Source organism: Staurois parvus, unplaced genomic scaffold, assembly GCF_062004578.1.
Source record: "Staurois parvus isolate SC_StPar_1 unplaced genomic scaffold, SC_StPar_1.0 ptg000958l, whole genome shotgun sequence".
NCBI lineage: Eukaryota > Metazoa > Chordata > Amphibia > Anura > Ranidae > Staurois > Staurois parvus.
This window is the reverse complement of record NW_028318754.1, coordinates 1,749,747-1,766,937: the sequence shown is the minus strand read 5'-3', so window position 1 is coordinate 1,766,937 and position 17,191 is coordinate 1,749,747. Positions and strand designations below refer to the sequence as shown.

Below are 17,191 nucleotides of genomic sequence, written 5' to 3'. Positions count from 1 at the left end.
GACAAGTTTTATGGCTATGCTGACTTCATTTTCCAGCAGGACTTGGCACCTGCCCACACTGTCAAAAGCACCAAAACCTGGTTCAATGACCGTAGGATTACTGTGCTTGATTGGCCAGCAAACTCGCCTGACCTGAACCCCATAGAGAATCTATGGGGCATTGCCAAGAGAAAGATGAGACATGAGACCGAACAATGCAGAAGAGCTGAAGGCTGCTATTGAAGCATCCTGGTCTTCCATAACACATCAGCAGTGCCACAGGCTAATGGCTTCCATGCCACGCTGCATTGAGGCAGTAATTGCTGCAAAAGGGGCCCAAACCAAGTACTGAGTACATATGCATGCTTATACTTTTCAGAGGTCCGATATTGTTTTATGTACAATCCTTGTTTTATTGATTGCCTGTAATCTAATTTTCTGAGATTGTGGATTTGGGGTGTTCATGAGCTGTAAGCCACACTTATGACAAATCACGGCTCGAGCTATGTTTGCATGTAATGAGTCTATCTCCTATTTCACCTTTTTTAAGTTGCATTACTGAAGTAAATGAACTTTTGCACGATATTCTAATTTTTTCAGTTTCACCTGTTAAGCCAGCAGCTACAATGTTGTAGCTGTTAATGTTTCTTTACCCCAAGTTACACTCGGGAATACCACCAGGGAGGTTAAGTTTCAGTACCACAAGCGGTAACCCCGAGCTACACTCGGGCTTACCATGAGGCACTGCTCCGGGATCTGTTCACTTACCTTGTCATGCGCTTCCACGATGTCCCTCCTGCAGTGTCCCCGGCAATGTCCTCCGGCGGATGTTGGCATCTGTCATCTGGGTTCCGTCTTCTGCGAGCGTCGGGACGGAACTGCGAAAAATTTTGAATGACAAAGTGACATTCACTAAATACACTAAAATCACATAGTAAAACATTACTGTATCAAACCATTTCACATACATTTTTGTCCTGTGCCCTGCCTGCATTTTTACTATTTTCTGCCTGGAAACTGAGAAGCGTCCCTTTTTTAGGTCAAAAGCGGTTTTAGACCAGCTAGAGAACAGCGATAGTAAATCAGAACCACTTGACGAATTTCCCCACAAATCACTCAATTCTGCATCAGACACTGAAAACAATTTTGCAACTTTGCTCAGTGATGTGCGAACTTGGCGCTAAATTTCAGTGTTTTTGGTTTGATTATATTGAATTTTATTTTTTATGATTATTTAATTATAATTTATGATTTCGTGTTTCAAATTGTAACATACCTGGGATGTTTACTAAACTCTTGTTCGGACAGATTTCAGTGAGGTATTCCTAAAATTTAGAGGCCTACAATAAAAAAAAATACATATTTCCATGCAAAAAATGTTCCGGTTTGAGCACAGAAATATGGACGTAATCAGACCGCTAGGGAGGTTTAAACACACTTGCCTGTCCAAGGATCCAGCGCTGTCCTCGTTGGGCTGGTTCTTTTACTTGGGTCCCCAACACCAGTGTTTACTCCCTGTGACATGAGTTGCCTGTGCATGCACAAGACTCTATGCTCTGAACGTGACATGTCCTAGGAGGTTGTTGTGAGGGTTGAACTTCCGATGGGATTGTCTAGGCCGGGTGTCGGCAACCCGTGGCTCCGGAGCCGCATGCGGCTCTTTTTCACCTTTCCTGCGGCTCCGGAGCACACTGCCCACCAGGTGACAGGCAATAGGGTCGGCAAGCCGCGGCTCTTTTAATGCAGCTCTTCTATGTGCCGGGCGCCCGCTCCCCTCCCTCCTCCAAACATTGGCTGTCAGGATGTAGGCGGGGCAGCGTGACTAACTCTTCTCTCACAGTCCGCCCTGAAGACCAGAACGGCGCGGGAACACAGAGGAACGCGCGGAGCAAAGGTAAGTGAATTGACACAGGGGGGATGAATTACTATAGGGGGGATGAATTACTATAGGGGGGATGAATTACTATATGGGGGATGAATTACTATATGGGGGATGTATTTTCAGTTTTAAAAATGTTTCTCTCAAAATAAATTTCAATCGTGGTTTTGGCGAGATTTGGCTCAGTTGAAAAAAAAGGTTGCCCACCACTGACCTAAGGCTATGATTGTGATTATGACGATACACTGTGGCCCTGGTTAACCCTTTGCTTACTGGGCCCTTAAACCCCCTTCATGACCAGAGCGCTTTTCGCAATATATGCAGTGTCGGATTTGTTTTAAATGTTGCAATGGTTTTGCGGCTCCCAGTCTTTTTTTCCCTCTCGGAAACGGGTCCAAGTGGCTCTTTATGTCTTAAAGGTTGCAGACCCCTGGTCTAGGCAGTCTAACTGGAAGTGGGAAAAAATACCTGCTAGAAGTGGGTACCAGTTTCCAAAAAAGGCCAAAAAGTAAGGACGGGAGGGAAAGTATCGGTGAACTTCCATCTTTATGTAAAGCTATAGGACCAAAACAAACTCAGTACTGTGTATGTGAATACTCGCATATAAGCTAGAAAACCCATCTGAGACAGGATAAATGACTAATTGCATGCCATGGCTTCATTAAAATGCCCCTGTGGGCAACAGTTTTTGACCTGTAAAGTATCCTGCAAGCAAGGTCATGGGTTGTTTGATGCATGAAGGCTGCTTTTTTTTTTTTTGGGCAGGCTCATGTTAAGGTGAAGGTTAGACTTGCTGTCCCTGGGGCTTGGAACGGTGAATGCTTCCGTGGAATCCTGTAAGTTGTCAACCTCCTGTGTCACTACTACTGGTGGAGTGTTGTGCATTACTGACTGTAAAGCGGTATTCTGACATAGTGGTGTAAGGGCGGAGATTGGCTTTGATTACCTCATTGGGCACTGGTGACATTTATGGTATTCCCCAGGTACCATCGAACATCTGCAGGGAAATCCTGGTCTGGGGTGACAGCGCAGCTTTGTCCTTAGTCCAGCTGCTGCTCCAATGTATAATCCCTTCTGCCAGCACTTCATTCTGCAAGTATTTTGGGACTTCCTTTAGCGTCAATTGCCGCAAGATGTCTTGGTGTCTTTCCCAAATGTGTTTAAGTTAATCAGTTGATTCCTTTTGAATTCTAGCTTTTGAAATTGTGGGTAAAAACCTGTACTTTCCCTAAAGAAGGCAAAAACAGGTCAAACCAGCAGCAGGTATCTACCTTCAAACAGATGCCTACACCCAGTTCCAAAAGTTCTCCACATTCGGAAGTCCCATTCCCCTTGAGTACCCCCCACTCCAGCAGTTAGTGAAACATTATCAGCCTTTGCAACCATCTGGGCTCATTGTAGGTGAAAAAGGTCTGTAGCATGTTGTGTGGTTACAAGCTAGATTTCATGGCGTTCTCCCTCCATGCCTGGGCCCAAGGTGTTCTGGAGACACTAGCAGTTTTTTTTTTTTTTTTTTTTTCCTTTGCCGCTCTGGAAAGACTTTACATTATTTTTGTCTGACATGTTCGGCATTAAACAGACCTTTTTTTTATAATGTACAATCAACCAAAAGAAATGTTCGTTACATGAATAGTCCATGCAATAACTCCTCAGACTTTGTGCTCAGCGTTCCCAAAACCAGTGACAGATTATCCTTTCAAAAATAAAATCCTGTGATCCACTACGTGAGGTAAGGTTAGCAACTTACCAGATTCACCTAATCAATGAATATATCGCACGCCTCAACCATCGTCAAGGGAAAGAAGCAGCTGTCAATACTCTCATGGATTCTCTTATAGGTGGGATAACACATGCATTCAGAAACAGATTTCTTTAGTGTAGTATGTGTTTTTTTTCTTTAATATTTTCTTGAATAAAAGTGAACCTAAAAGCCAATACACACGTTCACTTGTGCCAGTGGCATAAACAAAGCATGGGACAGGGTCAAACACCAAACAATGTGCGTTTATACAGACAACACTGTGGAATGCACGCTTTCTCGGGCATTGGGAGCGGCAGTGCTTTGGCACATAAAAAAAGGGGTTTTTGATGTGCATTGTTCAAATTTGACATTTAGTGCATAAATATATTCAAATGCACATGTATTTATGTACAGTATGGTGTGAAAGGATGCAAGTTCCATCCCTGTGATCTGCTTTTCCCTATGTATGTGAAGTCTGGTTAACATAACATTTGTTTTGCCGGTGGCCAAATCCTGTAGGAGGCAGTATAACCCAGTTGTATCAGCAAAGTTCTGTATCCATGAATGTAATGAACTTCCAAGAAACTAATTTTATTTATAATGCTGGTAAAGTGCGTGTGGTTTTTTTTTTTTTCTTTTCTTAATTTAAGCATTGCACCAGCCATCAAGGATCGCTGGTGCCATGCACGACTCCTGCAGACATTTTCACACTGACGTAAGAATCTGTGGTTAGTTCATTGAAAGTTGTAAGGCGCCCCGCGCAAAAGCTTGTAATACTTTTAATTTCCCACTCACAAAATTTGGCATGAATAATGCAGGTGGGCGGAGCCTTGCATGGCCACGCTTTTATTTTTAACGTGACCGCTAGCAGGGGTTCGGGAAATCCCCCGCTACCTGTTACAATGGGGATTAGGGGGCCAGTGCAACAGCAATCCTGAATGTGTGACACACGTTACCAAAGGTAACTTTAAACCTAAAGCCAAAAATTAACAATGCAGCTTACCAATCCTTGGCCTTATGGTGCCTGCACTCTGGATGAAGGAGCAGTATTGTTCAGTTGGGGGGAGGGTGTGTTGTATGCACTAGCAGATTTAGATATGCTAACAAGCTGTTAGAGTAAGGTGTGTGTTGTGGGGGGGGGGGGGGGAGATGAAGGCTTTACGTTAAGCTGACCATTGTAAGCACTCAGTGTTGAATGATTTCCTTTTAACTGCTACATCTGCAGGTCAAATGTTTGTTGAAAAATCAGACTTGCTGGCTGGATCACCAGTTGAAAATAAAGGCACAAAGCCTAAAGAACTATTGTAGCTACCACATCTAAGAATTGGTAAGCTGAAAAATGTTTTTTGGGTTTGGTGCTACTTTTTAAGTCATGTGGTGGTTTTTTTTTTTGGCCTGGAAAATACAAATGCCACAAACCATGGAATTTACCCGTATTCCTGTAAATCACTTTTTCAGGAAGTCTTCCACTTTCAAGTGCTTTAGTCTTTTAGCTTGTGGTAATATTAAATACTGAAGGAAAGAATCTTATTTCAGATTTGGATTCTTCTCTTCATGGAAAACCCTAGTAGCCGTAACTTCTACCTCCCACAACCCCCCCCCCCCCCCCCAAACTTGACCCAGATCTGTGACTTGCAAATAAAGCTTATGATAATGGAGTGGTACTGGAGAAATCCACATGGTCTTTGTCAGATGTTTTGTGTAGTGTATAGCAACACTTGAAATAACTTTGGTTTTCATTCTTAGTGTGAAATCAAGATAGCTCAACCAAAAGAAGTATATCAGCAGCAGTATGGTGGTCGAGGAGGCTTTGGTGGAAGAGGAGCTCGAGGCGGAAAAGGTAACTTTAAAATAACACGCTTATAAAGGTTTAGCACCGCACTGAATTTATTGGCCAGCACCAGACAAAACTTTAATTGGCGAGTACTTGTGTTTTTATAGTGGTCCATGCCCCCATTGGAGATATTTCACACACATTCTTACTGAATCTAGCAGTATGTGCTGCTATAGCAAGCATTGGTTTGAACCCTTTCTATTTCTTCTTATTCATGACTACTTTAATTATGCTGCTACCTTCAGGTGAATTGGCACTGGCCAACCAATGTGTATTCTTCCCCAAGCAATAACCCTTTCCAGCTCAGCTAAGCCTCTGGTTTATAGCTAGTGTGCTTACAGATTTCTCTGAAGATAGTTTTAGTGGTTTTTAGTTCCCTGCTTAATTGCCTACTTTCCTGGGGAAAGACTTTATCCAGATCAGTCACCTGAGACTGGGTAACTGTATCCAGTTACATTGTTAAGGTGCTGTGCAGGTCAATGACAATGGTAACCTAAGGGGGAACTATAAGGGGTGAAGACTGGGCCTTCTGGCCCTGCTGCAGGCATTAGCGTGCTTCTGTGGTGAAATGTGACACATTCCCTCATGCTCCTTGGTGCTTGGTGCAGTGCAGGCTGTCCTCTGTGCAAGATCAGAGTGAAACACTGCAATGTTCTGTTCAAATGGGGCAGGTGGGTTGTGCAGACATCCTTCATGCACATCTGCCATTTTCAGTTCCCTAGCTTGGAAATGCATGTGATGAGAACTCCAGCAATGATGCCGTTCCATCAAATTTCAGCCATAATCAAACACTGCCCCTGCACACCTAAACTAGTGCTACATGGATGTTAGAAAACTGGTAATAAGAATGACTGCTGTTTAAGTGTCTGGTCTTAGCTGACACCCCTTTCAGCTGGGGGGACCTTCCCAAAATGGGTTACAGGCCTAATGACCCCCAGGAAGCCTTGGGATTATGCAAGCTGTGGGAAGAAGGGAGGGAGGTGGACGATGCGGTGGGCAGTTTACAATTTAATCTCTATGGTCAGATTTTGTTTTGAATACATTATCTTGTATATTTACTGTTTCAGGGATACTCCTAGTGCTGTGTGGGTTATATTCCTGTAGCCATTTCTGTACTGCAGAGAATTTTTTTCTTTTGGGTCAACCCATTGTTAACATGAATGATTAGGAGACATGTTCTGTGTAAGCTTCATTAATGTTTTTTTTTGGTTTTTTTTTTCTTCATCACTATTGTTTCTTCAAGAAAATAAGCTCTGCTCTTCTGACCCATAGCCTTTTGTATGCTACAGACAGATGTAGTTACACTTTTTTTTTTTTTTTTTTTTTTTTTTTTTCATGTAAATATTGATTTTTCAAGCTCTCTAACATTTTACATCAACGTAGTTGTGCATGTTAGACTATTCTTGGTTAATGTATGTAACAATATTAAATCTAAATCCTAGAACAAACCTCTTGTACTGTACAGAAAGATATATATGTAGCAGCTGCTGCTACCTTCACGTGATTGGATGCTGGCAAGAGCTTTGCTGAGCGCCCTTGTTGCACTCTCCTATAACCCTCTGTGGGCCTGCTCTCTGTGGGCCTGCAGTTTTTTGCTAGTGTCTTAAAATGATGGACATGTTATTTATGGAGAAGTTTTCTAAACCATTTAACTTTCTTATGTCTTATCAAGTTCTAGAAGTCTCAGGGTTCAAGCAGTATTGGTGACCCTTGAGAGAACAGGACCCTGCAACAGCGGGGCCAGCCTTTGTTTACTTCAGACACTGGATCCTTGGCACATGATTCAGAGACATAGCACACAGATCCTGAAGACCCCTGTTTGGGTTCACCATGACAAGTAAGGTTTTGTCCCTTCTGGCTGCCTGCTTTTAGAGACAATCCTGGGACATCAGTCTGACCTGGGTTATTGCAGCTCCATCCACATCCATTTTGTGAGTGTACACTCACGTGGCAGTGGCCGAGACAGGGCACAGAGAAGCTGTGCCTTGGAGAGGTTTTTCTATTATGAGCTTACCTAGTGATGCTGTGATGTGTAATGTTTAATGACACCTAGCAGCAGGAGCGTTTTGAAAGGGTTTACTCGGTCCCAAAACTGAATACACTTGCCCGATTTTGGGCCTGAATGGATACCTGCGTGTCCCCTATTTTTGCATTGTCCCAAGATCTGCTAGTTTTCCCTCAGATCAAGGGAATTTCTGACACTAGTCTCCCTGCCTCCCCAGTTTGTCTTCCACAGCAAAGCACTGGCGTTCGGCAGGGTGACAACTGAAAGTTAGTCCTTCTTGATCTGCTCTGATGTCTGAGAAGGACCAGAAGTGCAGTAAGCACTTTTTCTGAAGACTCTTGGTGCCAAGAATTCAGGTCACAGGATACTTTACCTTTTTTGCTAATTCCTCAGCCACACCCCTGTATTCCAGCATCCAAAAGACAATACTGTTCCTTTAAACATTTTGATGGCTGAGCTACAGTCAGGTCCATAAATATTGGGACATCAACACAATTCTAACATTTTTGGCTCTATACACCACCACAATGGATTTGAAATGAAATAAACAAGATGTGCTTTAACTGCAGACTGTCAGCTTTAATTTGAGGGTATTTACATCCAAATCAGGTGAACAGTGTAGGAATTACAACAGTTTGTATATGTGCCTCCCACTTGTTAAGGGACCAAAAGTAATGGGACAGAATAATAATCATAAATCAAGCTTTCACTTTTTAATACTTGGTTGCAAATCCTTTGCAGTCAATTACAGCCTGAAGTCTGATGTCTATGCGTTCCAGACGCTGGGTTTCATCCCTGGTGATGCTCTGCCAGGCCTCTACTGCAACTATCTTCAGTTCCTGCTTGTTCTTGGGGCATTTTCCCTTCAGTTTTGTCTTCAGCAAGTGAAATGCATGCTCAATCGGATTCAGGTCAGGTGATTGACTAGGCCATTGCATAACATTCCACTTCTTTCCCTTAAACTCTTTGGTTGCTTTTGCAGTATGCTTTGGGTCATTGTCCCTCTGCACTGTGAAGCAGCGTCCAATGAGTTCTGAAGCATATGGCTAAATATGAGCAGATAATATTGCCTGAAACACTTCAGAATTCATCCTGCTGCTTTTGTCAGCAGTCACATCATCAATAAATACAAGAGAACCAGTTCCATTGGCAGCCATACATGCCCACGCCATGACACTACCACCACCATGCTTCACTGATGAGGTGGTATGCTTAGGATCATGAGCAGTTCCTTTCCTTCTCCGTACTCTTCTCTTCCCATCACTCTGGTACAAGTTGATCTTGGTCTCATCTGTCCATAGGATGGTGTTCCAGAACTGTGAAGGCTTTTTTAGATGTTTGGGAAACTCTAATCTGGCCTTCCTGTTTTTTTGAGGCTCACCAATGGTTTACATCTTGTAGTGAACCCTCTGTATTCACTCTGGTGAAGTATTCTCTTGATTGTTGACTTTGACACACATACACCTACCTCCTGGAGAGTGTTCTTGATCTGGCCAACTGTTGTGAAGGGTGTTTTTCTTTACCAGGAAAGCGTTCTTCGGTCATCCACCACAGTTGTTTTCCGTGGTCTTCCGGGTCTTTTGGTGTTGCTGAGCTCACCGGTGCGTTCCTTCTTTCTAAGAATGTTCTAAACAGTTGTTTTGGCCAAGCCTAATGTTTTTGCTATCTCTCTGATGGGTTTGTTTTGTGTTTTTCAGCCTAAAGATGGCTTGCTTCACTGATAGTAACAGCTCTTTGGATCTCATCTTGAGAGTTGACAGCACAGATTCCAAATACAAATAGCACACTTGAAATGAACTCTGGACCTTTTATCTGCTCATTGTAATTGGGATAATGAGGGAATGACACACATCTGGCCATGGAACAGCTGAGAAGCAATTGTCCCATTTACTTTTGATCCCTTAACAAGTGGGAGGCACATATGCAAACTGTTGTAATTCCTACACCGTTCACCTTATTTGGATTTAAATACCCTCAAATTAAAGCTGACAGTCTGCAGTTAAAGCACATCTTGTTAATTTCATTTCAAATACATTGTGGTGGTGTATAGAGCCAAAAATATTAGAATTGTGTAGATGTCCCAATATTTATGGACCTGACTGTACATGTTCTTATTGGTTAAAGTTCCAGCTGTTTAGTCTATTACAGATCAGTTAGTCAGGATAAAATCCGTGTGGGGAAAAAAAAAAAATTCAGCCACTGTTGCACGGTTTTCCTCTGGCTGCGTTCAATTATAAACTTGTCATATACTCCCCAAGTGATGCCACACATTCCAGGGATATGAATATGGGGAACCAATCAGGTCACATTCACAGAATAACTTTCATTTTCAATCTTCAGCTGCTGTAATTTTTCAGTAAAATCCAATGCAATATGGCAGTCTGGCTGCTTTTTGCACACACTGGCTGTTGTATTTAACCTCCTCCCGCCCGCCATATAGTACAATGACGGGCACAAGGCAGTTCTGTTCTGCGAGGACATGACATGACGTCCTCCCATTCTAACCACTCGTGCTCAGCGATTGGCGGTGCGCTGTGCCCCTCGGACACAGCGGATCAACGGAAAGAGCCGAAAATGTCAGCTCGGTCATGTGATCAGCTGTGTCCAATCACAGCTGACAGCTCGTGAGGAGAGAAATGCCGATAACCGGCATTTTCCTATTTACATGCGGTCAGGCTGACAGCTCGAGGGGAGAGCCGGTAATCGGCATCCCTCAGAGGGGATATGTACACTGATGCACTGTGTAGCCCCAGCACTACCACCTTTCAGTGTCCATCAGTGCTCATCCATGCCACTTGTCATTGCCCATCAGTGCCACATATTGGTGCCTACCAGTGCACATCAATGCCACATATTGGTGCCCACCTGAGCTGCCTTTCAGTGCCCATTAGTGATGCCTGTCAATGCCCATCAGTGCCACCTACCAGTACCTCCTCATCAGTGCCCATCAATGCAAATCGCTGTGCTTTTTTTACGGTGTTCTAGTATAGTTCTGTGCAGGAAAGGGCAGCATATTGTACTTTTTCAGTTCCAGGAAAAAAAGCACTGGCATGCTGGTGTGAACTGGCCCTTATACAAGTTCACATTAATCCCCAACTCTAACTGAAAGCACCAGATAGAGATAACATAACATGGAGACACAGGAGGTCAATCACAAACCTCCCTTTTTAAACCAATTTTCAGGATATCCCACTGATAGGTCTAAAACGTAATATGGCCCCTACTTTCAGGCATGGTTTGTGTGGCTTTCCTGCAAGGAGGATTCTCTTGAAGACAAAGATGGTCATGAGACCCAGACCCTCCAAAGATGGTCTTTCTCAGTGAGGATACTGACCTTCCTGATTTCCTTCTCCAAAACATACCAAGAGGTGTTCACTTCAGGGCCTGATCTTAATCTGAGCAGTTGAGGTCTTCTAGCTGCAACATCTTCCTACAGAATGTCCAAAAAGGGACATCTTGCCTTTATTACATTGCCATGTGGCTCATGCTGCGTATTCCAGGGTTTACACCCTCAGGAACCAGTTCTTCCTACTGAGGCCCCCTCCACAAGATCTGTAGGTTATGCTAAAAGGGCCAATAAACAATCTGTTTTTGCATGTTTGCAAGGCTGTCCCCTGGTCGTGTGGGTTTTTTTTTTTTTTTTGTTTTTTTTTTTTTTTTTTAACTTCAGAGCTTTTAACAGGGGACTGTTCAGGCCTCTGCCGCAAGTGCTGTCATCTGGGTCACCTGTTGACCCTTCGTGTGTGTGTTCTGTTTGTTCCAGGGTTCTGTACTTGATGGGCAAGTCACAATTCCCATCGAAGTCAAAGTACATTGAGGAAATGTTTGAAAAAATTTAAATGAGTTGTCATGCACAGCTGCTCCAATTTTAAAGCTCAACTGAAGCTGATTGCTTTTGCTGATACTTGCTAGCATTGCAAGTAATCGGCAAAAGATTAGCTAAACTGGTTTTGTGTTCTTTAGCAGAGGAGATTAAGCTGGGATATGACCAACTTGTATAAATAAGTGGTCCATATAGTAAACTTGGTGCTAGAGTTAATCACTTTAAGGTCACCAGAGGATGAGGGGACACTCTTTACATCTCGAGGAAAAGATTTAATCTCAACATAGAGGCTTTTTTACATTTAGATTCCATGCACACTAGATTAACCCCTTCACGCCGGCCACACGCAAATGCGCAGCCTTCCTTGGTCTGGGCCTTGCGTTCATGTAACAAAACATACGTGCTGAGAGCGCGCACGCTCACAGCACACATGAGGTACTCCTGGAAAGGTCCCGGTCCGCTCTTTCGATCGGGGCCTTTCTTGATGTGACCGGCTGTGACGTCAGTGGCCACATGACTCTAAGCCACGCCCCCCGTCCCACCCACCTCCTGGCGCAGGAACTCTTCTTCACGCTGGGACGATCCAGCGTAAAGGGGTTAAAGCCTTTGCTCTTGGCAGAACAAATTTTGAGAATGTGGGGTTTTTTCTTTACAATGGATTTTATTATAGACTACGCAACAACATAGGAACAGTCAGACAAGCTCATTAACACAAAGTAAGGTGTACATTTCTGTTAATTTTAGTGCATTTGTGACGCCCTTCATTGACAGAGTATAAAAACACCATCTCGAAAGGAATAGAATAGAGCCCTAATAGAATTTTATATTGGCAGCAAATGGTAACCAATGAACTGATGGGCAGACTAAGGATAGTCAGTCAGTCTTTGCCCATCAGTTCATTGGTTACCGACTATCCTTAGTCTTTGCCCATCAGTTCATTGGTTACCAAGGATAGTCACTAAAGTTGCATACAGATGACTGGAAAAATTGTGCATAAAATCTCGCTGGCGGCATATCCGAACTCTACACCTAGAACTTCCAAGAAAGTCCAACAGATATATAAACATTGCAGACACAGTTCTCTAGGGGTAGCTCAATCAGTGCATATAAGATTAAAAACTGACAAAAAAAGAAAGTAAGAATATTAAAGGCAAAGAAAGGGCTCCAGTGGAACGCACCAGGAGAATCTTATATCGAAAGAAGGGACTGATCAAATCAAATAGACTGTTGAGCCACATCAATCAAAGGACGCCAGATCTGTAGAAGCTTAGTGTGGGTGTCGAGCAGCATAGCCATTAGCTTCTCATTAACCATTATAAAGTTCATTTGATTCTTAACGGCTTCAAAGCTAAGAGGGGCTTCAAAGCGAACTATTGGCGCTTTATAAATACTGTATAATAATAATTTGGTAGCCATAACTAGATGCGATGCTAACTACCGTTCAGGACGGAGCAGGCCCACTAGTGGTTTAAATAGTGCCTCATATGGGTTATGCTTAATCTGTGTGTAGCATAGACCCTAATCCGTAGTCTGCATACCTTGGGGCAAGTCCATCAAATCTGGGCCATGGTGCCTATTTGTTGACAACCCTGAAAGCAAGTTGGAGAATATGATGGAATAAAGCGAGCCGATCGGGCAGGCGTATAATACCATCCTATAAAGGACCTTGTAGGCGTTTTCTAGGATAACGTTCCTCGAGCATTTAGACTGGCTGGCTGAGTCATGATCCACCAGTCCTCATCTGTTCCGATTGCCACTGCTGATAGGAGCGAACTGAGGGAGCCCGATAAGAAATGATAGCTGAGTAGACAAGGGAGCCACGGCAAAGAAAGTGACGTCGGATGGGAGTCAATCATATCCACTGTGGCCCATAAGGGAATATTGTGAGAAGTGTGAAGATGGGCTAGTGGGGTTATGTTTGCCGCTAAACTGTATGCATGAAGATTCAGGACAGACAATCCATCCTCGCCCCTACTGGCAAATAAAATTCTTTAATTCTAGGGCGGAGGAGCCCCAGACAAGAGAAGCTTCAGTTGGTGAATGTGCAAGATATGCAAAGGGACAGAGATCAGTAAAACCCGAAAAACATAGTAATTTTGGGAGATAAGTCAGGCGGATTGCATTCTTCCGAACCATGAAAGCGGGAGATGAGCCCAGGAAGACAACATTTCCGTCAGGTCCTTTTTAAAGACTGGGGAACTTGGGCTGATATAGTCCTTCGTAAGATAGTGTGATCTTAATCCCCAAGTATGGTAAGACCGAAAGCCATTGAAAAGAAAACTATTGCTTCAGAGTTACCAGCTGCGTGGGGGAGAGGGTGATAGACATAGCTTTGGATTTAGCGGGGTTGACATAGAGATTTGAAAGAGCAGCGAAGGAGTCCAGAACTACCAATAAGTTGGGCTGAGTAACCCCCGCGTTAGTAACACAGTATGTCCTCCGCAAACAGTTTATGCTGGGAGCTGGCTACATCCAGCCCTTTAATATCAGGATGCATACAGATAGGCTCTGCCAGGGGTTCCAAAGCCCAGATAAATAATATGGAAGATAGCGGGCAGCCCTGCCTAGTTCCTCTACCAATCGGAAATGTCGGACTCCAATCCATAGTATTTGAGTTTTGCTTGGGGACACGTATATAGCGACTAAATCCAACGCAAGAAAGAGGGACCAAAGCCAAAATGGTGAAGGACCGACATGAGGTAAGGCCAGGATGAGGTGTCGAAGGCCATATTTACATCTAGAGATAAGAGCATAGTTTCAATTTTGCACGTATGAGCCTGGTGTTGTAACTGTAAAATTCATCTGATTGCGTCTCCTGCTTGTCTATGGGGGACAAAGCCCACCTGGACTTTTTTGATCAGACGAGAAAGGAAAGCGTTCAAACTGGTAGCTAAAATTTTTGTAAGGATTTTCATATTGACATTGATAAGAGATTGGTCTATAATTCACCAAAGAGGAATGGTCCCGATCTGGTTTTGGGATCAGGACCACGTTTTCCTTTTTCCCCTGATTTGCTGACTGCCCTCTTCACCCCATTAAACATGGCTGCGAGGTGAGGGGCCAGAACATCAGCCAGTTTTTTTTTTTTTTTTTTTTTTTTTTAATAGTACAAGGCCGTGTAACCTTCAGGTCCCGGACGTTTGCTAGACTTCTAATCAGCGATACAGCGCAAGACTTCCACTGTTTGCCTACCCTGACCCAAACTCTGTCTTTGAATATCACGGTCCATCAAATCTATCGAAAAAATCGGAGATGGCATGGGATTCTGCCCAAGTAGGGTCTGTGTAAAGTTTAGCAAGGCGGAACCGAAACTCCTCCAACGCCTTTTGCAGGATTACTTGCTAGGACATTATGTCGAGTACGCAAAGAAATCGATTTTGGATTGTGTGTAAAAGAATGCAACCTGCGTGCTAGTATAGTCCGGTTTATTTGCTTTACTGTACCACTTCTGGTATGTCCAGCGTAAGGAGCGTTCAGCCTCATCCGTTAAGCAAAGATCCAATTCCAGGAAGGCCTGGTCCAACAGCCTTCGGTTGGAGAGAGTCGAAGATTGTTTAAATTGAGATGACACAGAAGCTAATTGTGTTTCAGACTGACACTTTGTGCTGTCTCTCCCGTTTGCACCTTGAGGCCATTCGGATAATGACCCCGAAGGACTGCCTTGTATGCTTCCCACAATGTCACCGATAAAGAGACAGAACCTGAATGGAGTTGAAAATATTCCACCAATTTTGAGCAGGAGATCCGCCTGAACTTCCCTTAGTGACAGCAAGGAATCCTTTATACTCCAAGAGGAATAGGGAGGCTTGCAAAGGAGGGATTGACAGACCACCAAAATGGGGTCACGATCAGATCCTGGCACAGTAAGAATAGAAATGAAGTGCACAAGAGGAAGATGTTTTCTTAAGACTAAAGCATGATTCAATTCTGGAGTGATGAGGCTGTGCGTAATAAGTGTAGTCTTCCCCCCCCCCCCCCCCCCCCCCCCCCCCCGGTGGAGCTTGCGCCATAAGTCTACCAAATCATGCGTCTGTAAGGTTTTGAGCAAAAGATTTGGCTGCAGGGAAGGGGTTAGTCCTCTGGGGGTTACTTGTCAAGAGCAGGATTCAGGACTAAATTAGAGTTCCCTGCTACCAGGAGAGTGCCTCGTTGGTGAACAGCCAGAAGGTAGCAGACATGCAATAAGCTAGGCCCAGGATTAACGTTGGGAGCATAAGTCAAAAGTGTGACATCTACGTCCTGAATTGTACCCCTGTAATTAGATACCTACCATTTGGGTCCGCAATACGCTTCACAAAAACAAATGGGGTTTTCTTATGAAAAGTAATTGGGTATTTCAGGCAACTGGCCCTACAAAAGAGGGGAGTCCTGAGGGTAGCTAGCATTGAAATACTTTGGGCTAGAAGTAGCAGAAAAGTGTTTCCTGTAGGCAGGCAATATCCACGTGCCGAGCCCGCAGGAACTTAAATATTTTCTCTTTTGAGGGGAGTTCATACCCTAAACTTTCAGGGACAACCAATTTAATGATCTGGCAACCAAAAAGAGGATAGCCTTCCTCACGATCCCCAGGAGCCCTGAAAAAAAAGTCAAAACACAAAGTACACGACCACAAACCAGGAAAAGCAACGAAGACATAAAACAATCACGTATACAAGCAATATAAATTTGTTACGTGTTTAGTGCTGATCTTATTGTCAATCAGTTGTGGGGGATAAACCCACATGTAGGCTGGGCAACAGATAAGACAATGGTTCAGTCCACTCACCAGCTCGAAGGGGGATGCAATAGTTCACCAGAACTACTCTGCTTTACTAAAGTAAGAAGTTATTTGGCAAACATAGGCTAAGATATTCCACTACCTAGTAATCCTCAATTGGTGACTCTGGCTTTATGAACTGCAGTTGGCGAGCAACACAGAGGCTGATTTAAAGACTCCGGAGATCCACATGCACGAGACCGCTCACGGGTCTAGCCCAATAAGCAGGGTCACGCCCATGGCAGAACGTCTGCCTCTGGTGTCGCCCGTCAACCGAAAGATGTGAGGACAACCTAGGCAAAACATAGCCGCTGGGGCCTAGGCCCCTTTAAAAGAGGTAATCCCATAACCACACAGAAGCTGGAAAATAACAGTGCTCAAGGGCAATATCACCCGAACTTCCAAAATAGAAGAAAAAAGTTGAATATTCAGCAGGATACATATTCTCAAGTACCAGAGACTTCCTGACATCGCTGAGCCTGAAGGGTTTGGAGAGCTTGAGAAATGCTTTGACTCAAACGAGGTGACTTGCATGAAGATTGATCCCTGAAAACGTGCAGGAATAGAGGCCTCCTCAGCCTGAGATAATGGCAAGTCAAATTTCAGTTCCTGAAAGTGACTAAGATCTGCTGGAGAGGAGGCCTGGAACTGTCGGCCCTGGTAGGAGGAGGAGCGCTTAAATGGAAACCCCCATCTATAATTGATATCAGCAGACTGTAGAATTTGTAGGTAGGGTCTCGGGGTGCTGCGTTTTTGCTATTGTAACTGGAGGCAGATCAGCAAACAGCTGGAGGGAGTTTCCCTGCAATTCCAAAGTTGGTTGATTTCAAGCTGCTTGCAAGAGGCGTTCTTTAGTGCGGTAATAGTGGAACTTAATAATGTCCCTTGGGGGGCCCTCTGGAATTTGATCGTATCCACAGAGCTCTAGCCCCCAAACCCACAGACTGTCAAGGGGGATCTCAGGAGCCAGTTCCTGGAAAAAGGGCAGTACCCTGTAGATCAGTTACCACTTCAGGCACGCCGCAAATACGGAGATTCTCTGCGGGCCCTGTTCTCCATATCTTCCAATTTATCTTTCAGGGTGTCCAGCTCTGCGTGTAAATCTTCTACTTCCTGCTCATGACCCTCCAAAAATGTAGTCGGCAGGTCCATACGCTGTTCTAATTGATGAGCC

General features: G+C 44.0%; 1 protein-coding gene across 5 annotated transcripts in view; it reads left to right on the top strand.

Moving 5' to 3' along the window:
* The window catches only part of HNRNPAB (heterogeneous nuclear ribonucleoprotein A/B), an 83,731-nt gene that overhangs the window by 44,729 nt on the left and 21,811 nt on the right, over positions 1 to 17,191 (top strand). For all 5 annotated transcript variants that reach the window (XM_089657038.1, XM_089657040.1, XM_089657039.1 and 2 more), the window contains exon 6: positions 5,346 to 5,439. In XM_089657038.1, the coding sequence (XP_089513164.1) occupies positions 5,346 to 5,439 (94 nt within the window). The remainder of the gene's footprint in view (positions 1 to 5,345; positions 5,440 to 17,191) is intronic.